The sequence below is a fragment of the Malus sylvestris genome, chromosome 14 (assembly GCF_916048215.2).
Source record: "Malus sylvestris chromosome 14, drMalSylv7.2, whole genome shotgun sequence".
Classification (NCBI taxonomy): Eukaryota; Viridiplantae; Streptophyta; class Magnoliopsida; order Rosales; family Rosaceae; genus Malus; species Malus sylvestris.
The window spans coordinates 28,875,076-28,900,636 of record NC_062273.1 but is presented as its reverse complement, the minus strand read 5'-3'; the positions used below and the strand labels follow the sequence as shown (position 1 = coordinate 28,900,636).

Sequence of the window (25,561 nt, the reverse complement as noted above, 5' to 3'; positions counted from 1 at the left end):
GACTTTTGCTCATAAGCACTTCTACTAAAAGAACTTTCATTAAGAAGCAACGCTTCCAAGTTAGAGGCACTTTTGGTTGCTTCTCCAGAATGTGCGTAAGAACTTCTAATTTTTTCTGCCAAATGCAGTTAGAAGCGTTTTTGGTTGTCAGAAAGCACTTCTAACAAATTTTAAGAGAAGCCAATTTCTAGTGAAATTAATTCAATTAGATTTGAAACCATTGGAAATGAATCAAACACCATGCAAAGTGTGCATTGTGCTCAATCGTCACACTTGACAACACAGACAATGAAAGCTTGAAAAATCATTTACATATACATTATTTCAAAGAATGTAAATTACTTGCAACAAAAATGTACTTTCTCACAAATTGAGAAGGTTGGAAATCTGGTTCCAGCCCATCATCCATGGCCTCCTATCAGATGGGAGCACAAAATTGAGCTCAAACATCTCTCTCGACAGGTTTCCACTTTCGCAGAAGCCAACAAGCTTTGCAACTACTTCAGCACTCTCCTGGATGTGCCTGGGATCATGGGGATCTTGCCAAAGCTTGTTCACAAACTGCAGCTTCCTGTGCTTTCCTTCAAGCGGGACATCCCATTTCATGTACAATGCATCTCTCTCCTCTGCTGTCAAGCGTGAAGACAACCTCTTCGCAAGGAACTCTCTTTCGCGCTTTAGCGCTCTCATGCTGCATATCGGAAGTTTATTAGGAATATTTAACTAAAAGGAATGATTTCAACTAGTTACTTGAAAAGAGAAGAAAAGGAACCTTGATGACAACGAAACTCTGGGTTCGTCTCCCACATGAGCAGGGCTAGCATCCCCAAGTTCTGCGAGATGCTGTTGCAGCCATGTCAACCGTCTAAGCTCCACTTCCATGTAGATTTGATCAGCTGGGTCACCTTTAAACAACAAATAAAATTGTGTCCTATGAATGATGGAGACAAAGCACAAATCCCATAACTCAATGATCTGCTGTCTTTGTTCCTTGAAAGTTATTTGCCACGAGACTTGGGGCTCCTCAGTCTCACATGTGTCCTCGTCATTCTCTAAATTGTACCCGGCAGCTTCATTTGCTTCCAGCTCCAGAACCTGAGGTGTAACCAATTAAAACGAAATGAGATTTCTTCACAAGGATAAATAGAATATAGAACGCGCATGTAAGTTCTGTTAGATAGTAGAAAAAAATGCATTTTCATACCTGGCAAACTAGTAGCTGCTTTTGGTACTGCAGTTTGGCCACCCGCTCTTTCAGTTCCGTTACATATGTTCTAATGTTTCTTACGTTCTCTTCTGCTGCATTTTGGAACATCTTCTGCATTTTCTTCATGTTTACTGAACTAGAACGCCGATAACCTGTTGGAGTGCTTTCCTTTGATGAGACATCTCCACATTCTTCATTCTTTGTCGGAGTACCCTTCTCAGACTCTGGTTGAATCTCACCGGACACAATATCATCATTCTCAGGAGCCCTATTTTCAGTTTCAGATTCTGCAATTTGCCGAGAAGCTGATAGAGGTGAGCAAGGTGATCTGATGAAATTTTGTCGGTTGGCAATGTTACTTGAGGCCAAAGGTAGACACTTCTTCTTTTTGGACTCCTTCTTAGGCTTGGAGGATGCCTCAATATTACACTCTTGATAATTGCTAGGAAGAGACATCACCAATTTATCTATTGACTTCTGAACACTTTCTAGCTGTTCCTCAAGATTTTCAATCGTGCTGCCCTGTGAATGAAGTCTCGTAATCTCTTCCTTGAGATTAGCACTTACACTCTTGTTAGTAGCAACTACAGTTCCAAGTTCAACTTCTTTTGGCACTGATCTGACAGAACGCATTTCTCTTATTTCCGCTTGCAGATTGGCAATTGTTTCAGCTGCATCTTGGTTGCCTAGCCTATGACAAGCCACCTCCTTTTGTAATACTTCCAGAGCTCGATTTGCTTCTTCCCCAAGCTGTTCTTGCAGGTGTTCAAGTTTGCGGATTTCATGCATTAGTGTGAAAGGAGCAGTTGATGATTGCCTCATAGACTGCCTCAAATTTCTTGCTCTATCACCAGGGCCTATATCCTTTTTGTCGGGTTTTGTTGATAGAACACCGGTGTATGAGAGACATTTCTTCACAGAGGGATGGGGTATTCCAGAAGGGTTTGAACCCTGAAGTTGATATATAATAACAATATATGAGTAAAATGAATACAAATTTAGAGAGAGAGAGAGAGAGAGAGAGAGAGAGAGAGAGAGAGAGAGAGAGAGAGAATTGGAAATAGACCTGTGGATCCTCCTGAAGTTTTTGCTGTAATTCAAGCACCTGAGACTGAGCACGATCTCTTTGGCGTCTCAATTCTTCAATCTCCATTTCCATCTAGTGATGGCCAAACAATTTCAAACATTTTATATATACATTTCCAAGCACATGAAATGAAATCTAGCAAGACAAGTATGTCAGTGTACCTGCTGAATTTTCAATTCTTTTTCCCTTAATGGGTCAGGGGTGCGCAGCTCTGCTTCCAGCCTCGCTACTTCCTTCTGCAAATGTTTCACTAGCTGTTTGTCCGAAACAACCTAGCAAAATGATTATATACACAAGTAAGGTAACTAAAATGTCTATTGTAATTATGTGTAATTATGTACAGGTGCAAACTGAAATATGTTACAAGAAAATTAACAATACCATATTCACACGAGCGTTATTTGTTACTTCCTTTGCCCTGGTGGCAAAGAAGAGCGTATTGCGAGATTGTTCAAAATGGCTCAATGCCGGACTCAAGGTGCATATGATGGCTGTGCGTGCATTCCCACCTAGAGAATGCTGCAATATGCGAGTGAGCTTTGAGTCTCGATAGGGTATATGACCACTTCTTTTCCCACTGCTGCAAATCAAACCAGTTCACATAGGTAAGAAAGAAAACTGACTAATCCTTCAAGATAAAAATGTATGCAAATATAGATTCTGACCTGAGCTTTCTAATGACAGTTGTGAGTGTCATCAAGCTAAGGTTGATGTGGCAACCTTCCCTGAGCCTAGCACCATCTGCAAGTGATTGTGAAGCTCTTTCGCTTCCAGCCAGATCGACAAAGTTCTGCACATCATTGGCATTCACACTTGTTAACCCTGACGTAAAATTGAAGCAAGGATTTTCAGAAAAGGTATTTTATTCCTTTCTTACCAGGCTTGCCACGAAAGATCTCACGCAATCTGAATTCTCACGGAGTGTACTTTCAATTGTCTGTAAGGAGAGAAAATGTTATTTACAATGTCTCGGTTGTGAGGGAAAGGGAAAAACCATCACTAACTAGCATCAAAGATGTATGATGAACTGACCAGTCTTATTATCTGATGAGACCGGGAGCTGTTATCATTTAAAGCAGTTTCACCAACTTGTCTTTGGGCTTCACAAATGCTGATTAAATGTCTCAAATGCTGATCATTGCTTGCAGTTTCCTCCACCAGCTTCTCAACCACGGTACCTTTCTACATTAGGAAAATACAGAACATGAGTGAATGTCAAAGAACAAGTGACGGTAACGAGTATAGGCTAAGGCTTATTGCCACTACCTCTGGATCATCTAGAAGCTTCAAACTACGACCTGATTCAGAATTTAGCAGGTCCCTCACATTCTCGTTGTATATTTCAAGTCCAGAGATTTTTATTGTAAAGTCTCTCTCCGGAGTCTGCAACCAAACAATCCGAGTACATTAGTTTCAAAGCAACAATCTTCACTATAACTTTCATAATTGTTATTAGTTTGTGATGATTAAACTTACATTGATTATATGATTGTAGATATCAATGACGGCTTTCTCTGTTATCCCTCTCATTGTGTATGTCTTCCCACTGCTCGTTTGCCCATAAGCGAATATAGTTGCTGCAGTGCCAAAGAAAATAAATCAATTGTTGAAAAGCGAGATGAGGATCGAAAAATAAGGGACATGAGTCTAAGGATAAGCCACTACCATTGATGCCCATCAAAGAAGACAAGGCGACATTTTTCACTCCTTCCTCGTATACTGCTTCCGTTAAGGAAGTAGGACCGAAAACTTTATCTGCAAACAGAAGAAACCAATGAACCAATTATTTAATGTGAACCATCACAGCTGAGAAAACTACAAAGAAGACACATAGGCAGAGGTTTTCCCATACCAAATGTGAATGGGGCCGGTTGAACTGAGCGTTCTTGAGGTGGGGGCTTATAAACAATCGTGTTGTCATCGAGGCAGTCCCACGCAACTTGGTCTTTTGCTAGTTGCTCTCTTTTGTTTAGAGGCCTTAATCGCACCGTGACAACAATCTTCTCCTCCTTAGCTCTTGGCCCGCCCGGAGTTGAGACTGGTGTCCTGTCTATTTTTGAAGCCGGTGTTGATGCTGGTGTCCTGTCTACTTTTGAAGCCGGTGTTCCAGGAGTTTTGACAGTCATTGTTTCTCGAATCTAGCAGATCAAACGAGCTTGAAGAACACCAACACCAAATCTTGGGCCTTTCCCAGGAAAGCCCTCTCTGTTAAAACCAATCATGGATTACAGAAAGCAATTGAACTAAACGAAAACCTCAGAATTTAGTACAATCTCAGATCTGAAACCCTCACTAGTTCAAACATTTACCCCTGAAATCTACAAACTTTAAATCTAAGCTTATGATAAGCAGCTGAATCTAACAGGATAATCTTCCAACTAACACACAATTTAACCTAGAGAAATTCACTGCAACAAATATTCCGAAAACCGATTAGCTCCCAATCCAAAAAGATTTTTCATCAGAAAATTGAAAAATCATCCAACTTGTTCGTGTTTCTAAGATGAATTCAACTTCAACAGTTGGGGAAGGGGAAATTCGAACATTTTTACAAAAAAAAAAAGGAAAAAAAAATGAAAACTTCCCTAGTTAGTAATCATGTTAAGAATCAATTTGTTTCCAATTAAAGATTGGGTACATCGAATTTCCAATAAGCATCATAATCTGCATATATGGAAAGTGAAAATCAGTAAACATTAGTTTAAGAAACGGAAACTCACAGAAATAGAAAACCGAAATCGACCCGAAAACTTCCGGAATTCTTCGGCGCACAAGAGGATTGAGAGACGAAAGGAGCGCCTTTGAGTCCGAGGAGAATAGCTTCGAAGTCAAAGTCGAGTGTTGGAGAAGGAAGACGAAGAGATTGAGAGAAATGGTGATGAAAAGTTATTGCCTCCTTCTTTCTCTGACCTTTATTATTCAATTTTGAATCTAGGGCTCCCAACGGCTAGTTTTCCTTTTTTATTTTTTTGGCTTTATTTAATTGAGGATTTTACAGTTACACGCCGATCTGTCGATGCGTTTTCGTTTTCACGAGTTAAATCGGCCGCGTCGTGTAAAGCGGGGACCGAGTTTCAAGTCGTAACGGTTATTATTTTATTTGTTTATTATTTAATTAATTCCCCTATTCACGAAAGGGCAAAAAGAAAGAAAGTCTACAACTTTCAATTATTGGTCCAGCCTGGCGCTTCATACAAATTTGATTTTGGCCTTTGAGAGAATGAGTCGTATGTCACGTGATAATATCGTTTTGTTGCTGGGATTGTTATTGGTATTTCAAAAATCTCATTTTATATTCTAAATTTTTTATATTTGAAAAGAAAAATAAACTTATGAGAAGTGTAGAATGAGATTTTTGGAGTGACAATAACATTTTCCTCTAACAATAAGGATAAAGTTAACGAAATTAAATTTTGTAAACTAAATAACATAGAAGATGACTATTGAATTATTATTTAAGTGTTGATTAACGTATTTATTTCTTATTGATGACGCATTACTTAGTTTACAAATTTAGTTTACCTAGCATTACTCTAAAAAAAAGGTATTTGTTAATTTCTCATCGTGTACGAGATCATCTGTATGAGAACGATACCATAGTAGTATATTCATGCCATAAAAATTCTTAGGAAACTTTAACGAAAAGATCCTCGTACTGTTCACTTTAACAAAAAACCACATTTTTACACTAAAAAGTCAATCCTGGTACTATTCTTGTTGATGCACAAAATCAGTGAGGACTTTGGTACAACAGAAAGTGTTAAGTTTGTGATCTTCGCTAGATTACTCCGGTCACTAGTATGTATATGTATGTAAATGGACAGAAATAGGGAAGCAAACACAAGATGTACGTGGTTCATCTAGATTGGCTACGTCTACGAAATAGAGGAGTTCTCATTAATTGTGAAGGGTTTACACAAGTACATATGTTCAAACTCTTATTTAGTGAGTTCTAGTGAATGATTTAGTACAAATGACATTAAGAAATATTGTGAGAGAATGATCTCCTTTTATAGAAGAGAGTCTCTAGCTTTGTTCTAACTTTGACACATGTCGTGCTGTAATTGGTCTCTGATGTTGACACGTATCGCGCTATGATTGGCCTCTGATGTCGACACGTGTCGCGTTGTGATTGGCCTCCTGGTTGGAGGGAAACTCTTGTGGATCTTTGACGGTATAACATTGACCGGTGCTTAGTAGTTTCGGGATTGGTCAAGTATGATACAAACAATTCACTTTACCTTTTATTTTGTCCTTATCGTTAAAACTCAAAGTTTTCAGGCTCTTTTAATTAGTTTTCCTAAATTCTTATCTTTTGAAAGATAGATAGATGGCTCAAGCCATCTCCAACCGAATGAAGGCCAAAAGACTATCTTTAGCCTTATAGCCCTGCAAGAAATTATATTTTAATGAATAATGCTAGGCCATATTTTATACCATCTCCAACAGAGGGGGCCAAAGGGCCATAGACCAAACATAGTCATTTGACAAAAAATCATCTCCAAGCGAATGGGCTAAAGGGTCATAGGCCAAAAATAATTTATTATTTTAATTAAATTAATATGGTTAATTAAATTAAACTACTATATTAAAATAAGGTTTTCGGACATATTTTGAGTGCCACTTGTTGCCAAATGAATAAGCCTCTATATTTCTTATCTTTATATAATCTAAATAATTTTTTGGATAGAATTTTGAGTAATGCATGTCGCTAACGTGAGTAACTCTCCAGATTTCTTATCTTTATGTAATCTCAATAATTTTTCGGATATAATTTCGAGTGATACGTGTCGCTAAAGTGAGTAACTCTCCAGATTTCTTATCTTTATGTAATCTTAATATTTTTTTGGATTAGATTTCGAGTGCCACGTGTCGACATGTAATTGTTGTGCAAATTTTAGATATAATTCTTATCTACGTGACACTTCTTATCTTCAGCTTTCAATGTTGTAGGTATTTATAGGGAAAAAACAAGATTTTTTTTAAATTTGACCAAAAAAATATTCAAATTCTAACGGTAACCTGACTGAAGCATGACGTTAGCTAGTTGGCGTCATGATGACGCTAGGTAGCCTTTGGCATTCAAATAGGTTGAACTGGAGGGCTGGCAAAATGTCAAGCTTGACATTCTGGCGCTAAAGGGCTGGCTAGAAATGGCCAACTCACTGGCCTAATTTGGGGGTTTGGGCCTGGTGTGGCCCACAAGCTCTTTGACCTAGCCCTCGGTTGGAGACGATTTTTGTGTCATTCCAAATTATTTTTTGTTTTATGATCCTTTGACCGAATTAGTTGAAGATGACCTCATAATATGTGAAAAGTTACTCAAAAGTGGGCAAAAGCCCAGTCGAACAATTTGAAGGTCCGTTCAAACCAATCTGACCATTTTGATAAGTTGAAATAAGAAAGGAAAGTCAACTTTCAAATTTTGAATTTGGTGAGTTATGAAATCTAATCTAATATTAAGCACCAAATATGACGCAAAGGTATTTGAATGTCGAATTTCTCAACACCCAACGAAGGATTTTTTGCTTGTTACTTATACTCTAAAAAGTCATCAACCCGATAACCTCTTCCTAAATATTATCTAATAGCAAGTAAATATATTTGAAACGATACAAAATTTTAAATAGGAGAGATTATATTCACATTCCTTAAATTAATTCTTCCACACATTTTAATTTTTTTTAATATTTTCTACAAACCACTAATACTTGATAGAAAAATATTAAAAAAATAAAAAAGTTGAAAAAGTAATGTGAGGTGTTGAATATAATCTCCCTTTAAACATTCATCTCATTTCATTCCAACCAGTGAAAAATATGCATAATATTCCTATAACCTAAGATAGATAGCTCGAATTGTTAAAATATATACGATGTTCTGTTAAAAAAATAGTGCTACGAATCCACCTCATCCACCTCATATATGTATATGACATCTACAGTGGGCTATCATACACCACTAACATTTTCATCACTAATTATTGGTCTTCTTTGACCTTATTCTCCTGCCTTTTTACTTTTCACTGTTTCCCTCTTATTTTTATACTTTTTCTTGTTTCATCTCTTAATTTTGGAACGTCCCACTTTCTCTGCTGTTTTTTGCATTTAAAAAAAAAAGGTTCACATTTCAGCATCCTCCGTTTACCTAACTATAAAGAGGATAATTTCAAGGCCTGTAACTTGTGGAGTGGAAGCTAAGATACTTCCATCTGTGAAACAAGATTAATTTCACCTGCAGTGCATGCCATGCGAGGCAAAGAACAGGAAATCGGGGTGATTGACCTGAAGCAGGCTAAGCCAATTGTTTGCAGCCTGCTTCAGGGAACTCGCGAGTTGACATTCCGTTACTCCATTTTGTGTCCACAGGGATCCTTTTAACTTGTAGAGTTGAGATTCAATAAAAATGAAACTGAATATAATCCAGACATAATTTTCCTAGCACTTAATCATTATCTATCACAAAGTGGCACTATAACTTTACAACACAAATGGATCAACTAAGCACTGCTGATATGAATGTAGTATGTACAAAGTGAATGTATAAAGTGATGGGAATTCCCATCCGAAACCATTTGACGGGGACCTCCACATCTACGTAGACAGTACTAGTTTATTGAAGAGAAAGATTGCAATCAGCAAATACATTGTATGATTACATCCCCTGAAAACCAGTAGTACTAGTCATGCGATGTCCACCATAGAACATCATACTGATGTTCCTGTAACCGAACCAACATTGTGAACCCATAATCATTTGCAATAAGATTTCATGTAACTAATAACCATTGTAAACAAACATGTAACAAATAACGATTACCGGTTCACATAACTATGGCGTTCTAACTGTATGAAACATGAACAGAACTTTTTATTACCTTGACTTTGCATTTAACTTCGCAGAAGATTCCACATATAACTGGATACCAGATATATAGGGAACATAATTTTGAACAACAGAATCACTATTGTTAAGGACCAACGGTACTCCTGCCCCATATGCACTCCACTCTCTAAACGATTCCCATTGATCATTCAGTGTGAAGTAAGACTGAAACTCAACATCACAAGTCCTCCACCGCCTCATTGTCGTCTGCACCAAAACAAAAACCACAATGCTCAAAGTTAATTATTGATGCATGTAGTTGAGAGGGAGCCTAATTACATAGGCTAGCACTCAAATTAGTTATCTCATACATGACCTGGTTGTCAAGTCTAGTGTTGCAATCAAATTAGTTAACTCAAACATGAAGAACAAAATATAGATCACCAAGATGTTAGTGTAGATATGTTTATCCCATATAGGCCTGCCAAATAGGTCATGTTTGTCGTGTTCATGTCGTACTAATTATCTTTGTTTGTACCATACTTGACCAATCCAGAAATTACCGAGCACCGGTCAACGTTATACCGTCAAGAACTCAGAAGAGTTTCCCTCCAACCAGGAGGCCAATCACAACGCGACACGTGTCGACATCAGAAGCCAATCATAGCGCGACATGTGTCAACATCAGAAGCCAATCACATGTGTCAATGTCAAAACAAAGATAGAAACTCTCTTCTATAAAAGGAGATCATTCTCCCACAATATTTTCTAATGTCATTTGTACTAAATCATTCACTAGTACTCACTAAAGGAGAGCTTGAACCTATGTGCTTGTGTAAACCCTTCACAATTAATGAGATCTCCTCTACTTCGTGGACGTAGCCAATCTGGGTGAACCACGTACATCTTGTGTTTGCTTCCATGTCTCTATCCATTTACATACTTATCCACACTAGTGACTGAAACAATCTAGCGAAGGTCACAAACTTAACATTTTATGTTGTACCAAAGTCCTCATTGATTTTGTGCATCAACAATCTTAATGGGTCGTGTCGTGTTGTGTCAAAGCTGTTAAGATAACGAGTTCGTTACAAGTGACCCACTATTGACATGATTCGTTAAACGGTCGTGTCGTTTCTTGTCAGGTTAATGAGTCATACAAGAAATTGACGTGTCTAATGTCTACTTATCGAGTTTTTAACGGATGACCTGATAGCTACCCGACACGTTAATGGGTTACCTGACAACGATCGGACTTGTTAACAAGTTAATCCGAAACTCGTCATTTTTGTGAGATTTCATGTCGGGTTAACGGGTCCTCTAAGAAATTGCCGAGCCTAATCCTATAGCTAAACATTAATGTAACATTCTATTTCATGGCCTTCTCGATCCAAGCACACACGTCCTTAGAAGAGAATTATTGGAGTAATTAAGAAAGTAAATAATAAAGATTGGAGGAAGTAGGAAGTAGGGTTTACAACCTTCATACGTTGGAAAATATTAGGTTGGAATACACATGAACATGTTCTGACTTCAAATTCACAAAGTTAAAACTTATTTGCTGCAGAGAAGAGAGAATTGATCATCTACTGTAGGATATGAACAGATCGGGATGCTACAATAGCCGGGTTGCTATAATTCCCCTTCCGAAGCTCCGCCTCGAATTCGATCAGCCATGACTGCAAGCTCTCCTTCAATCTAGGCACAATGTGATCACTGTCACCACCTTCTTCTTCTTCTTGCCCTCGGGATGCATCACGATCAAGCTCCGACGCCGCAACAAGCGCGATCAAACGATACAGAACCCAGCAGGACCCTGCAGGAACCGCCCCATAAAACAGTCAATAAATTAAACGAGCATTTAAACAAACAGCTGGTAAACATAAAAACGAAATGGTTTGCTTGACTCACAAGCTACGATACCCAGCAATGCGACGGCGTTTCGCATCACACGGCAGCACAGAGCTAGAGGATGTAAGATGACGATGAAGATTACAAACAGGACGTTTTCGATCACCGATTTGATTCTGTACATCGCCATTTTGATCATGATTTGGAGTACCAATCTCACCGCCTGGATCACGAATCGGAGCATCAGTACCTCCTCCGAGGAGCTGTCGAAAGAAATCGCGAGCAGCAGAGCCCCCGGAAACAGCACCAGTAGCAGCTTCAGAAGAACCACGCTGGTCACAGTTTCAGCTGCATCAAAAGCTTCCGACTCCATTGATGCTGCCGAATCAAATGACGATCTTGTCCTCTCTGATGAGGGTTTAAGGGTACTTGGAAAGACAGACGTGACGTGAACCCAAAGAAAACTCCTCCGCTTGGGCCTTGGGTAATGGGCCTCGCCACAAACAACAAAAAAAAATCTATGAGATTTTCGATTTGGTCCCTCAACTTCTTTTTTGTCCCCAATCCTAGACTCTTAAAACAGATAGAGAATAATTTTCGTTACAAAAATTGTCATAATGATATGATTGTTTTTTGGACGACATTTCAGTAAGTCATCTACTTTGATCAAAATACCCTCCATCTACTGGCACGTAACTACTTTCATGAGTTCCATCTCATGTCACATATGTAACTTTCAGTTTTTTTTATGAATAAAAGTTGTGACGGTTCAATGTCCAAAAAAAAACTGTCTTTCTTGCATAGTCAACAGAATGTCGACCATTCAAAAACCTAAGCTAAGTTGAAACGTGCCTCCAAATACTTTTGTGAATTTTAGCTTCAGAAGCAAAGTCATTTTTATTGTTATTTAACACATTTTTCAAATATTGGAAACTAACGTAAGTGGTGGATTGCTCTTGACAAACATGTCTTCTTGTTTAATCCAAGGGTACCCTCATCCCTCCACTTATCAATGTAGATTAGAGTAGTAACATCTTCCTTAAAAAAAAACTCCAGAGTGAAAAAAAAAAAAAAAAAAAAAAAAACCTTGAGGGGGAAAGTATTTGAAAGACCAAAGTGAAAAAACTCCAAAAACTTAGGGCGAAAATCTGAAATTAACCCTTCATAAATATCCTTGCAAAAAAATATCGTTGCTTTTGGGTACTGTGAATTGGGTTGTGGCGGGCAGGGGCAGGCTGGGCAGCGGAGGTTCAGTTTCTTTGGCATCACCGCCGCCATGGATTTCAAGCTACTAGCACTTGCGGTATTTGCAGGGGCTCTGATGGTTGCCATTTTTTCCGGCGGCCGGTTGAGGAAGATGACGATTTACGGAATCACGCACTCGATCCTGAAGCCTTTGTGTCTGTTGGTTGGTGTGTTGTATATCGCTTGGACATTGCTGTATCTTGTTGCTTGTGAGTGAAGCTACCTATATTTTTTGTTTTCTGCGAGTTAGTTCACCAGCTGTTTGTTTAAATGACTGATTGAGTATTTGTCCACGGTTGCTTTTGCTGCAGGGTGCTTCCGTCTCCTCTTTCTTTTGGCCCGAATTGTGCGGCGGAATGTCCCGAGAGAAGGTTTGGCGGATAGATTGGACGCATGGCTCGAGGAATTTGAGGCGAAGCTCGACAATGTAAAGGATAGCAGCAACCCAACTACTGAGACTGTAGCAGCATCGCAATCCAAGTCGAATGAGTCCATCTCCGGACACGAGCATTCCACTTGAATATTCAATATCGTATCTCAATTTTTCTTTGTTTTGATAAGGCGATATTCTAAACTACTTTAATTTACGGGATGGGTTTTACGGAATGAGGATTTGTATTCGGATGGGTGGGGCACCTTACCCTGCTCAACCGACCTAACTCACGTTTGTGAACTTTGATATTCTATACCATTTCCTTCCCTTTTTATGAGTGTAAATTGCAAGTATGTTCAATTGTAAAAGATTTACTATCCATTAAATTTCACCAGTTTTTCCCAAAATCCTCGACTTTGTTTTCTTGTTCAATGCTAGAGCTTAGAGAAACATCGAAGTAATTAAGAAGTCCAGGGAATTACTAGATATTATGTTCTTAAAACTGCACAACCTACATGCTAACTCAACAGCCAAATCCACCGGCAACTAATGCCGGATCTTACCAAAAATACCCGTCTGGTCTATCCCCAAATGCGTGCCATTGGCCTTCGAAGAACGATGGCGAGGAGGATCATGAAGTGCAATGAGTGCCGCAACTAAACCAGCATTGCTTGCTATGCTAGGCTCAGTGAACTCCTGCTTGTCCCTTTCATCTACGAACTTGTCCAATTCGTCGGGCCCTGCTACCATGGCTCCCAAAAGCAAATTCGGATTTGGGTCCTTGGAGTTTTTCCATTTCTCTCCATCTTCACAAGAGTACTGATGACCGTCCCAAGGGATCGATGCGCTTCTGTGGTGCACTTGGGTTGGAAACTTATCTCCGAAGCCAACCATGTAGCTCATCTTCATTGGATTATCTCCTAGAATGTAATTGACCTGAATAAAAAGATAAGACTCGTGTTATTATGCAGATGGAAGAGTGCGCTTGTAGATTCGATACTTCAACGTATAATATGTAACACTTGCCTGAGTTATTGAGAAATTGCGCAACATATCGATGGAAAAGCCAAAATTAATGCAACTCCCACCGGAACTACGCAGAAGGTCAAGGTAGTCGCTGTACAATTTACTAAGAAAAGATGCTGTTGCAGCATATTCGAGAGGTGCCCGCGCGCCATAAGTAGGCCTTTGGAGGAGCAATCCACCTGCATTTTAAGGAATTTTGAGGCATTGAACTACTCATAAATGCAACAATGGCTGCATGGATTGTAATATGCTCAGATATATATATAAATATATATATATATACCTGGTGTTGTTTTCTGAGAAGAAAAATAAGAACACATGAGGGTGTCAGTAATGTCTGATGATGCGTCCAAAGAAGATTCATACGGGAATCCAAGATCACGAAAATATCGGAGACGTGTTAGCAAGACCTACAAAGATGTAACGTCCCAACCAGTTATTCTAAATCCAGAACTGGGAGAGCACAAAATTTATTCAAATTCATAAATTCGAGAGCAAATGTTGCAGTAAATTACCGCATTGGCAGTGAGCTTGTTGTTCCAGTAGAAAATCCCTTTATCAGCACTCGTTTCGTTAGCAACTGCATACTTCAATTCTTTTGTGGCATAATCTAGATATGAATTATCGCCGGTAGCAAAAAATAACCATGTTCCTCCCCAGACCAGTTCATCTTGGAAACCAGAAGAGTTGTAGAAATTCCTAGATTCTCCTCCACAAGCATCAACCTTGGTGTATGCTCCTTGCCTAGCAGGCTCTAGTTTAGTAACTGCACTCTCGTATAGCTTCTCAGCTGCAGTGACTAGTTCTCCTGAGTATGCATTGTCTTCTTTAAACACTAATGAAGCGGCGGACAATGCTGCAATAATTTCCCCTGCTAAATCAGAAGCAGTGCTGTCGCAGATCGAAACAGGTCTGTCGTAATGCATGTCTTCAGGCCTTTGCCAGCAGTTTATGTCATTAGGAACCTTGGCATCAATGTTTCCACTTCCAACCTAAATTGGAAAAAAGGAAAAGGAGAACATTGTCCCTAATAGTTCATTATCGTGTTCGAGAAACAGGATTCTGTTGCAAAACAATAAAAAAGGTCGTACCCAGTGCACAAGGCTCCCGCTTTACGCAGGGTCTGGGAGAGGTGAATGTCGGCTAGCCTTACCCCTATTTATAGAGAGGCTGTTCCCAAGTCTCGAACCCGAGACCTACTGCTCATGGGCGAAGGCACTTGCCATCGCACAAAACAATGAAAACTGAAAATGAAATGGTCATCAAAACGGGACTTAAATTTTTCAGAAGGCTTGCCTGAGAATACAATATGAACTCTGAAGTTGTGTTTGGAGGAACAAAAAGTTTGAGCAAATAATCACTGCCCCATTTTATTATGTCCTTGACATGATCAAGCTCACCAATATCAGCATACTTTTCGTGGTATTCGATCACAGTCCAACTCAACAGGGTTACGGTATAAGCTGTAGGGAAGCTGAACTTTATGTTGCTGCCAGAATCATAGAAACCACCCCGAAGATTCACCGGTTTACTGCTCAAATTCCCATCATGCAATCCTGAACTGGCGCGAAATTTTACCGGACTATTATTAGGGTAAACCCCAGCTGATCAGATAAGAAAATTTTCAGCAAGTTAGATAAAAAAGAAGAGGTTCCATGTAATTCTTTCTAATCAAATGCATGATGGTAGAAACATGTTACATATTTGCGCGTCAAAGAACGTCAGAGCTTGGTTCAATGCACGCGTAAGATTCTTAGAAGGGTGGCGATGATGCTTTTGAAGAGCATTAGGCAAAAGTGCTACCAGTAAAATTAGAGCTAGGACAACAAAAATAGTGGATGCAGATATATAAAGACAACGTTTGAGGTAGTTTTTATCGGTGATAACGAGATTGAATTCGTAAGACTTGGAGTACGGAGAAGGGATTGAATCATTGGCTATGGAAGACTGAGGTACTAGGTTATAGTCAATTTCTATGGAGTTCCAACGACTCGCTGAGGGAAGCAAACGGCGGGCCTCGGAAACTGTATGGACAAATCTCACAGGTTCTAGGTCTGCTGCCGATGCTTGTGTCTGGGAACCTAGAGAAGATGTCATTGTTTGTGAAGAGATGACAAAATTGCAAGTAAAAAAAAGAAGAAAAAAGGTTTTTTGATCATCAAATGTGTATAAAAACTAAATATCATAGGTTTTATGATCATAGTATAAATTATAAAATTAGTTTTCGGTAGTTATTCACAATGAAATAGTTTCTTGATAAAACAGAAGCATAAGTTGGCTAACAAGGCAAAAAACTTGGATACTATCGAAGAAAATATATTAAGAAAACCACCTCTGTGTAAATGTTTGATGCTTGCCAACATCTGCCTATGAGAATATGCACATATTTTGTCTTTTCAATATCAGGACGGCAATTGACATATGAGAACATTTGAAAGATTATAGATAAGAAAAAAATTGAGTATCGCTTGACCAAATAATCATGGATTATTTTGTAACTTTCAACAGTTTCCTTATCGCCAACAAACCATTCTCAATCAAAATCTATGGGGACTATTCTCTATTAAAATCTATGGGCATGGCCTGACTTATTTTGTAACTATCAAGTAACCACTTCACGTCTACTTTCCTAAGAACCTACTAATTTACTATAAATTAAGAGAAAGATTGGCACATAAATTATTATCAAAGAGATGATTTCATATTTAATGCAACTCATGCTTACATAAATGGTTCTCTTGTCTCCAAAAATGTGTTCTAGAAGTCTTCGATCGTATAGTCTTTCAGCTGACTCACTTGTATTTCTTAGCTATTTCTCCTCGGTAAGGAATGAGAGTTCCAAGAACTTCAACTCTTATATGTTTGGGTCCAAGATCCTCAACATGCATAAGAAAAGTCGTGATGAGTAGATTTTATATTATATATTTTATCCTATTTTTAGTACATTTTGGTTAATATTTTGAAAGAATTTTGAACTTTAAATTGTATTTTCAATATACGACTTTCGACTTCCTCTGGAGCAAAGCATGATCAAACAGATGGATTTGGAGTGATTCAAATTGGAGGACGTTCGTGTGTCTCTTGGCGTGATTGTATCAAAATTTGGGATTTTTCTACCAAGCAGTTATTTTCTGGCGATGGAATAAAGAAGCAGTGCGCAGTGCTGGAAAATGATGTTTCTGGGCTTAAATTACGTTTTTGGAGCTCAAGATGACCTCGGATGGTTTCGTAGCCTTCTGGAGATGTATTCGGAACGGCCTAATCTTTAAAGCAAGCTATCTTGGGCCGGATTTGGAGGAGATCTAAGGCTAAAACGGGACTGGACAAGTACTTGGCTGATTCCCCTAGTTTAATTAGGGTTTTATTTTCTAAGATATTTTATTATTTTTCTTAGTTTCCTAATTGGAATAAGAGACCTATGTTTTAGGGTTTGTGGATGGCTTAGCAAATATATTGCTTTGCCGTTCTTAGTTTTTTTCTACGCTTTTTTTTAAGGAAAACTAATGAAAAGGGCTTGAAAACTTTGAGTTTTAATGATAAGGACAAAATAAAGGGTAAAGTGAATAGTACCAGGATTGACTTTTTAGTGTAAAAATATGGTTTTTCGTTAAAGTGAACAGTACCGGGTGCTTTTCGTTAAAGTTCCCTTTTTTTTATGCAACTTTGGAGATAGAGACAATTTCTAGGGTTCTTGGAGATTTTCTACTTTAAGGTGTTTTCAATCTTTTTCTTAATAATATTTTATATGATTTCAATTATGAATATGCCTAACTAATTTTTTTTTGCTAGGGCGAAACCTTGAGCCTTAGCATGAATATGTGATTTTTATTTAATTGCTTATGATTGATTGCATACACAATTTGAATTATTAATCACTGGGATTCAAACTATTTAATTGTCTTAATGCATGATCACCATTAGGATCTTTAGAAAAGTAATTTGATGCAATTTTGGTCGGAATGTTCTCTGAAATTGACGATGGCTTCTTGTGATTAATAATTGTAATTTCACTTAGGATGAACACTACGTCTTAAGGGTTGTATGATTTTTCAAAGGGTTTTCATAAAGCATAATGAGTATTTCATGTTTAGATTTGATCCAAACGTCCGGACAGGTTGCATGTTAGATATATGTTCTATGTTGGAGGTTCCAAGTAGAATATGAATTAGGAAAATCTAACCTTCAAAGTGGCATGTGTAGATCATAAGTAATTGGTAAAAGTGTTGGATATATGTCAACAATCTGTGATAATTTATATATGCTAATAAATAATAAATGCAGTAGGAATTAATAGAATATAAAATAGAATACGAATTATAAAAACAGACAACTTGAAGATCGAGGCTTGCGTACCGCAATGTCCTTGAAACAGAAATTTCGTCCCTACTATGTGCTTGTAGTTCTACGGACGTCTGCTTCACCAGGATTCAATGATCAAATTAAAATTCCAGCACCGGAAAATTTAACTTCTGGTGAATTTAGTGTGGTTCTCTCAATAAGAAGGTTTAGGAATGTAGAGGATGAAGTTGTTTATTTTCTGTCTTCTAAATGCCATGCAGATGGATGTATATATAGCAAATGGATGCCTGTTTGCAACAGGTATGAGAATGAGGTGTGATTGTTGGGAGACATCTCTTCAGATGGGTGCTTTGCTCTGTGTTCAGAAAGAACTCTCAGACTTCATCTGAAAATATGAGTTTTTTCATAAAAAATAAAAAAATTAATTAAATTTGAATTTAATTAAAAATAATTAAGTAAATCCGAAAAATAATTAATTAAATAATTTAATTATTAGAGCCCCAAGGCCCAAGACCCATCTTTTGACAATTAAATATATGTTAATTATAATTAATTATATATTAATTATAATTAATTATATATTAATTACCAATTAATTAGTACACCCCAAAGTCCAACCCCAAGGGTGAGCCCAATTTTAGTCTCCAGTCCTATTACTCCAATCACTTTCTCTAAAGGACAAAGCCTTCTAAAGTGATAAAATCTTTTGGGAATGACCAATGTGGGACAAAGAAATTTCTACTCAAATTTCCAACAATACCCCATATTTGAGTTGAAATTTCATTCAAACTCCAACAAAAAGTTCATAGGATTGCTAGGTGATGATGGAACCCTAGTGCTTTCTTAATTTGATTTTCCAAAACTGGTTCCTTTTCTTTCATCTTTAATATTGCAGATTAGTTTACTTTTATTAATTAAATTCGTTTTTAATTTAAATAGTTTATGAAATCACTCATCTCAATTTTTACTTTACAATAATTGATTGGAATTTGATTTGTTTCGAATTATTTAATAATCCATGTGGAGAACAACCATGCGAGATCCGTTTATACTACAACAACCTTGTAATTCTTGCAAGTATTATAGGAGTTTTTAGCCCGTTCACATGTGTAGCAAAATCCCTATCATGCATAAAATATTTGAGTTTTTTCTTTGAAATGAGTGATTCATGCAATCACAGTTTCACATGTCTGCATACATACATGGTTTTTTAGACTCTAAGATTTAAGAAAATTATGATTACCGACCGTACAATCGTAATTCAATGGTAGGTGGTTATTTAACTTTTGTTATTGTACTTTTTCCTCCACTGTTAAACTAAGATCAAACGGTGGTGGACCACAATTTTCTTGAATTATGATCAAACCTTGGAGTCTAACAAAACTCCTTGAACATTATGTATTTTTAGTAAGTTCTTTCTACATGTGTTAAATCGTGATTTGCTTACAGTGTGAAAGATGAGGCACAAAATGTGCATATAATTTTTTTTTCACATACAATGTTCCCTTACAACTAAATTGGTCCAAGATTAAGCTACACACACACACACACACACAACACCACTAGTTCTTCATCCTCAACCAATATTTGCCCCACATATGATTGTGGCAACGACGTTGCCTGTCGCTATCCGTTTTGGCATGTCAAAGCCACCTCCGCCGATCAGTACCGTGGTTACCCTGGTTTAGGCCTCAAATGCTCTGCCGCCGATGAGCCTATCCGCACCCTACAAACCAACTCATACTATGTCAAACAAATAAACTACATTGATTCTACCGTCCATCTAGTTGACAATGACATCGATGTTGTTGGCCAAACATGCCTTAGCGACCTTAGGCACCCTCCCTCTAGATTACTGCCCACTAGATTTGGATCTCATTTTTTAACCCTCATATCGTGCCTCCCATTGGGTGTTTAAGATATGGTGCCATGCAGTGGCGAAGCTATTAAGGCATAAAAATGGGGCGGCCGCCCCTCCTCTCGCTAGAAAATAAGGTCAGGATTCTGGTTTACTGTGCTACCGCCCTTTTGGTTCGATTGGAAATGAAGTCTGTGACACGCCCCAATCCCGATGTCCTCGTGACATCGGGATGATCACGTGTTAGCCGACACCCAAAGGGTGACGAAAGTCATTTAAATTAAGTAAAAGCTCATAAATAAGCTAAACAAGCAGCAGGGCTAGCCACATAATACTAAAATTCAACTTCTAATTAATAAAATTAGGATCATAACATCAGTTCAGAGCATACGTCTATTACAGAGTACAAACATAATTCAAGATAGAGGTGTGCTATATTACAATAGATATCGAAGCAGAGGAAATATAGCACTGGATCACTGGTAGGGAAATGCCTCGTAGCTTATATCATAATCCTCGTTCGTAGGTCCTGAAGGGAGCGCAAAACAAACATGAGTGGACCAATTTGATATAAATATAATAAAACAGTTATCAACATACTAACCCCCATGTTTTATGAAAACATATATATATATATAATGTAAAACATAGGTTTTCCGAAACCTAGCATGATGTGCAGTGTCTCAAATCATAACTTGTATATATAATAATCACTAGTGAATTGTTCGATAACCCCCAGGCCCCATGCCAGCTCCCCGTCTCTGAGCAGATAGTCAGAGGAAAATACACTACATGCCCCTTTGCCAGCTCCCCGTCCCTGGTCTTAAATGCAAGAGGAAACACCCTCCGGGCCCTATGCCAACACCAAATCGTCGCCCGGGACGGACCGGAATCTATCCCTACGTCCCGTAGCAGAAAGGACCACTAGGTAAGTACAAAACCACATAACATGTATATATATATGTTTGGGGGTTAATATGTTGATAACTGTTTTATTATATTTATATCAAATTGGTCCACTCATGTTTGTTTTGCCCCCCCCTTCAGGACCTACAAACGAGGATTACGATATAAGCTACGAGGTCTTTCCCTACCAATGATCCAGTACTATATTTCCTCTGCTTCGATATCTATTGTAATATAGCACACCTCTATCTTGAATTCTGTTTGTACTCTGTAATAGACGTATGCTCTGAACTGATGTTATGATCCTAATTTTATTAATTAAAAGTTGAATTTTAGTATTATGTGGCTAGCCCTGCTGCCTGTTTAGCTTATTTATGAGCTTGTACTTAATTTAAATGGCTTTCGTCACCCTTTGGGTGTCGGCCAGCTTGTGATCATCCTGATGTCACGAGGACATTGGGATCGGGGCGTGTCAGATTGGTATCAGAGCCAATCCCTGGCCGGAAGTGTGCCGACGAGGACGTCGGGCCCCTAAGGGGGGTGGATTGTAACATCCCACATCGCCCAGGGGAGTGATCCTTAAAATGTATATTCTCATCCCTACCTAACACGAGACCTTTTGGGAGCTCACTGGCTTTGGGTTCCGTAAGAACTCTGAAGTTAAGCAAGTAGCGCACGAGAGCAATCCTATGATGGGTGACCCACTGGGAAGTTGCTCGTGAGTTCCCAGAAACAAAACCGTGAGGGCGTGGTCGGGGCCCAAAGCGGACAATATCGTGCTACGGTGGTGGAGTGGGCCTGGGAAGTGGTCCACCCCGGGCGGGGATGTGACAGTCTGCTGAAGGAGGAAGAGCCTCTTTGTTCCAATGAAGAAGACGATGTAGAGGATAATTTTTTTTTAGGATGACGGGAAACCCCACATCACCATGAAAGGGGCATTCCAGCTGTCCATGGTGATGTGGGGTTCCTATCACCCCGAAAAATTTCTCCAAAACGTGGGAGGGATACAATTCTAAGTTCGTTAATGTCTTTTAATTAGTCAACTTAATTATTAGAGGCAGAAAACTTAACAAAATATATATCTACCTTGTAGATTATTTAAAAATACAACAAAAAAACAAGTAGCAACTACGAAGATTAATAGTTATTTGGTTGTTGTTGGTGGAGTAACGATGATGTTACTAATGAGAAAAAGGTGACAAAATGTCCAAAAGAGCTATATTTTGGCTTTTGTCATTTTTTTTTTCATTGATAACACATTGGTAACCCAATAATAGTCAATGACGGATCCAAGAAACATTATTGGTGGGTCAATAAGGATAGTGTGTGGCACACAAATTTTTTTGGACCGAATAACATGTAAATTGACACTTCATCGAGCCTTCGTAGGCTAAGATCATTTGCCAAGTCATATTGGACGCTAATCGACAGATGCCAACAGTTTTCAAACGAGCATGTCGACTAATGTTACTAGCTTTTGAGCGAGCATGCCAGCATATGCCAAGTGAACCTATCGAAAGATGCCCATAGCAAGTCATACAAAGGCATGAGGCTAGCAGCTACCCTGCTCAGTGTCAGAGTCAATTCGTTAGGTAGTTGGAGGATAGCTTTTAAGGACATCTTAGATTTTCGATGGGCAACACCCAACTCTTCTATGGAAAATTTCAGAGCTTAGGAGTCTGAACAAAATGTAACGAAATTTATTGGGTTTAATTGGACTTTTGAACAAAATGTCAGTTGATCCACCTTGTCCCAAGTTGGATCCGCCCCTGATAATATCAACCAAAATAGCTGCTAATCTTCTTATTAGTTGTTACTCACTTTTCACTATACAGGTCACTAAGTTAACATACAAGTATATTATGGTGGAGAGATATTATATATTTGAACTAGCAATATCAAGATTATTATAAAATATATTCAGACAACTAACATGTATTAATTTGCTTTGTCATCTCAAGATTTGACAATGCTTTGTTTTCTCTCTCTTGAGTTGGGTGTTGAAATTTATTGGGTTTAATTGGACTTTTGAACAAAATGTAACGCATGCTATCAATCTGACTCTTGACCTCGTCGTATCTCAGTCCTCCAGATGTACAAGAAAATAATATGTGATTCAAATAAAGAAAAATTTGTTTTTGGTCCCTAGTTTTATTGATTAAGATCTTATCAGCTTTTAGATTTTAATCAAAGTTCTTAGTATTAATATATTATTGAATTACATGTAAATTACATAATTTATATATATATATATATATATAAATTAGTAATTGATTTAGAGTTTTATTACTCACACCCTTATTAAACTCCTAATTAATTTTCAATTCAAACATTTTTCAAATAAAAAAATAAAATTAGAATAAGTTTGTACCCATTAAATTTTTAATCTTGTATGTATCCATTCTTAAATTTAACAATTTGTTAAAAATGTACCCATTTTTTTATATAAAATTTCATTCTATATTTTCTCTAATCCATTTTTTTAAACTTATATGGGTACATTCTATTTCATTGATTTGAAAATGTATTCATGTCAAGTTTAATAGAAGAAATTTAAAAATGTTATTAAGGCTAATCTTTTTTTTTTTTGTGCTTTTGAAAAATGTATTAATGCTTTGGTACAATAATTTTTTGGTTAGTTTTGAGGATCGTACCTGTCACATCCTAGATCAGCTCCGCCGTATAGCACGATATTGTCTGCTTTAAGCTTACTATTCCCTCACTGATTTGTTTCTGGGAACTCAAATGAGAACTTTCCAGTAGGTCACCCATCCTAGAATTGTTCTCGCCCGAACTCGCTTAACTTCAAAATTCTGATGGAATCCGAAGCCAGTGAGTTCCCAAAAGGTCTCGTGCTATAGGGAGTGGAGCATGTACATATAAGGCACATCACCCCATCTCCGTTGGTCGATGTGAGATCTTACAATCCACCCCCTTTAGAGGCACGACGTCCTCGTCGGCATAATTGCACTGAATGACAGAATGGCTCTAATACCATTATGTCACATCTCAGACTAGCTCCGCCGTAGTACGATATTGTTCGGTTTGGGCTTACCATTCATTCACAGATTTGTTTCTAGGAACTCAGACGAGAACTTCCCAGTGGGTCACTCATCCTAGGATTGCTCTTGCCCGAACTCGCTTAACTTCGGAGTTCCGATGGAATCCGAAGCCAGTGAGTTCCCAAAAAGGCATCATGCTATAAAGAGGGGAGCATGTACATTATACATATAAGGCACATCACCCCCTCTCCGTTGGTTAATGTGGGATCTTATAGTACCCATGTGTGTACACACACACACACTATATTGGAGAGTATAATTCATCCTTAGTATTTTTAATCCCATAAAATATGGGTTTTTATAAAATATCATTAATGTAAATAACTACAAATTTTATTTTTAATTTAAAAATATAATAACCTACATAGAAATACATTATTAAATTAATGTCAGGGACTTTGATCAAAAACTAAAAACCACCAAGATTTCAGTAAAAAAACATTAATAGTTAAAGACCGCATCCAAAGTTTCCTTCAAATAATTCACAATTAAAAAAAGCTACATTTTTTCCTTCTCCTAATAATAATTGAGTTCGCTAAACATCCTTTGCCATTTGTAAACTCCTGAAATAAATTATGCCCAAATTGCGCTGCCATCCCTATCAATGGAGCAGGCCCTCCTTTGTCATTCACCAAAATTATAGGACGGTGACATATCAACACATCCTATTTTATTTTTAGTACATCTTTCTCAAATTTTTACAATTAGATCGAATAAATTGAAGAGAATAAAAAAATAATAATAAAAGTATGTGAAAAGTAAAAACAAGTTTGTAGATAACACTACCAAAAGTTTATAGGCATAAAAATGTACCACTAGCATCCAGCAGAGCAGACAAAGAGTTCCTTATTTTTTTATGCATCTTCTCCCCTAGGTCTTTCTTTCATATATTAATAAACAAAGGCTATGTTATTTAATCGTTCAATAAAAGTCTATGTTATTTAATCGTTCAATAAACAAGGCTGTGTTATTTATTGTGAATTAATATGCAAGGTATGAGTATTATTTGTAGAGAAATGTTAAAGAGAGTTTTTTTTTTTTAAGTGAGACTTTATGGACTCTTTGTCCTTTTTACTTTTTGATATAATATTTTATAATAATAGCACAAAAATTAACAATAATTTATGAGGTGGCAGAAGAGAGATTTTTCAGTGTACCCGGAATGTGGGACTGTACACCATGTGTCACTATATAAGTGGTGAAAGTTTTATAATGTTGGCACATAAATTAATATTAAATTGTGAGTTGGCGGATGAGAGATTTTTTAGTGTGCTCGGAATACGAAGTGGTACATCATGTGTCACTATACAAGTAGCGAGATAGTTTTGTTAAAAAATTAACAACTTAAAAAATGAAATTTCCCACCACTTATGTAAATGACATGTGGTGTATCACCTTTATTCCAATAAATAATGAAAAATATATCGTCCACTTATATAATGACACGTGATGTCATACTTGTGTTCTGAGAAACTATGAAAAATTGTCATACTTGTGTTCTGAGAAACTATGAAAAATTTATCGTGGAAAAAATTCATATAGTATCTCACTTTAAGAGATCCTTAGCATTTCTCTTATTTTTATTCTTTTTACAGGGTTTCGAAATCAAATAATGAGTGAATTGCACATTAAAATAATTATCATCACTTACCTAATAATCATATATTTAATCATTAAAAGGGTATAAGATCACTACGGAGGGGGCAGTTAGCCTCGTGCATAAATTTTGTTATTTTACCCCCTCAAATTTGGAATCGATTTCAATTCCTTACAACATCTTTAAAACATTTCAATTTCATACATTTACTTATCATTTTATTTC

The 25,561-nt window shown here is 37.5% G+C and overlaps 4 protein-coding genes across 6 annotated transcripts; 1 reads left to right on the top strand and 3 right to left on the bottom strand.

Moving 5' to 3' along the window:
• Positions 1-184: 184 nt before the first annotated feature.
• LOC126600301 (kinesin-like protein NACK1) lies at positions 185-5,171 on the bottom strand. 3 transcript variants are annotated; one of them, XM_050266886.1, is made up of 14 exons: positions 5,015-5,171; positions 4,147-4,499; positions 3,960-4,049; positions 3,771-3,871; positions 3,561-3,677; positions 3,327-3,476; positions 3,172-3,231; positions 2,960-3,084; positions 2,676-2,871; positions 2,456-2,566; positions 2,274-2,366; positions 1,205-2,158; positions 773-1,095; positions 185-691 (listed from the first exon to the last, which is right to left on the bottom strand). In XM_050266886.1, the coding sequence occupies exons 2-14, from the start codon at positions 4,418-4,420 to the stop codon at positions 364-366; spliced, it is 2,922 nt and encodes a 973-aa protein (XP_050122843.1). In that variant the 5' UTR covers positions 4,421-4,499; positions 5,015-5,171; the 3' UTR covers positions 185-363. The 3 variants fall into 3 exon arrangements, with proteins under 3 accessions (XP_050122843.1, XP_050122840.1, XP_050122841.1); XM_050266883.1 differs by having other exon boundaries at positions 2,676-2,874; positions 5,015-5,170; XM_050266884.1 differs by having other exon boundaries at positions 2,676-2,874; positions 4,147-4,479; positions 5,015-5,162.
• Positions 5,172-10,578: 5,407 nt separating this feature from the next.
• On the bottom strand, positions 10,579-11,381 carry LOC126600303 (uncharacterized). Its single transcript, XM_050266888.1, has 2 exons — positions 11,031-11,381; positions 10,579-10,935 (listed from the first exon to the last, which is right to left on the bottom strand). The coding sequence occupies exons 1-2, from the start codon at positions 11,341-11,343 to the stop codon at positions 10,706-10,708; spliced, it is 543 nt and encodes a 180-aa protein (XP_050122845.1). The 5' UTR covers positions 11,344-11,381; the 3' UTR covers positions 10,579-10,705.
• Positions 11,382-12,087: 706 nt separating this feature from the next.
• LOC126600304 (uncharacterized) lies at positions 12,088-12,995 on the top strand. The gene is made up of 2 exons (XM_050266890.1): positions 12,088-12,424; positions 12,527-12,995. Exons 1-2 carry the CDS (start codon positions 12,247-12,249, stop codon positions 12,733-12,735), a joined length of 387 nt encoding a protein of 128 aa, XP_050122847.1. The 5' UTR covers positions 12,088-12,246; the 3' UTR covers positions 12,736-12,995.
• Positions 12,996-13,134: 139 nt separating this feature from the next.
• LOC126599189 (endoglucanase 9-like) lies at positions 13,135-15,711 on the bottom strand. Its single transcript, XM_050265519.1, has 6 exons — positions 15,315-15,711; positions 14,911-15,218; positions 14,130-14,606; positions 13,898-14,024; positions 13,615-13,793; positions 13,135-13,524 (listed from the first exon to the last, which is right to left on the bottom strand). Exons 1-6 carry the CDS (start codon positions 15,709-15,711, stop codon positions 13,135-13,137), a joined length of 1,878 nt encoding a protein of 625 aa, XP_050121476.1.
• Between the last annotated feature and the right edge of the window lie 9,850 nt (positions 15,712-25,561).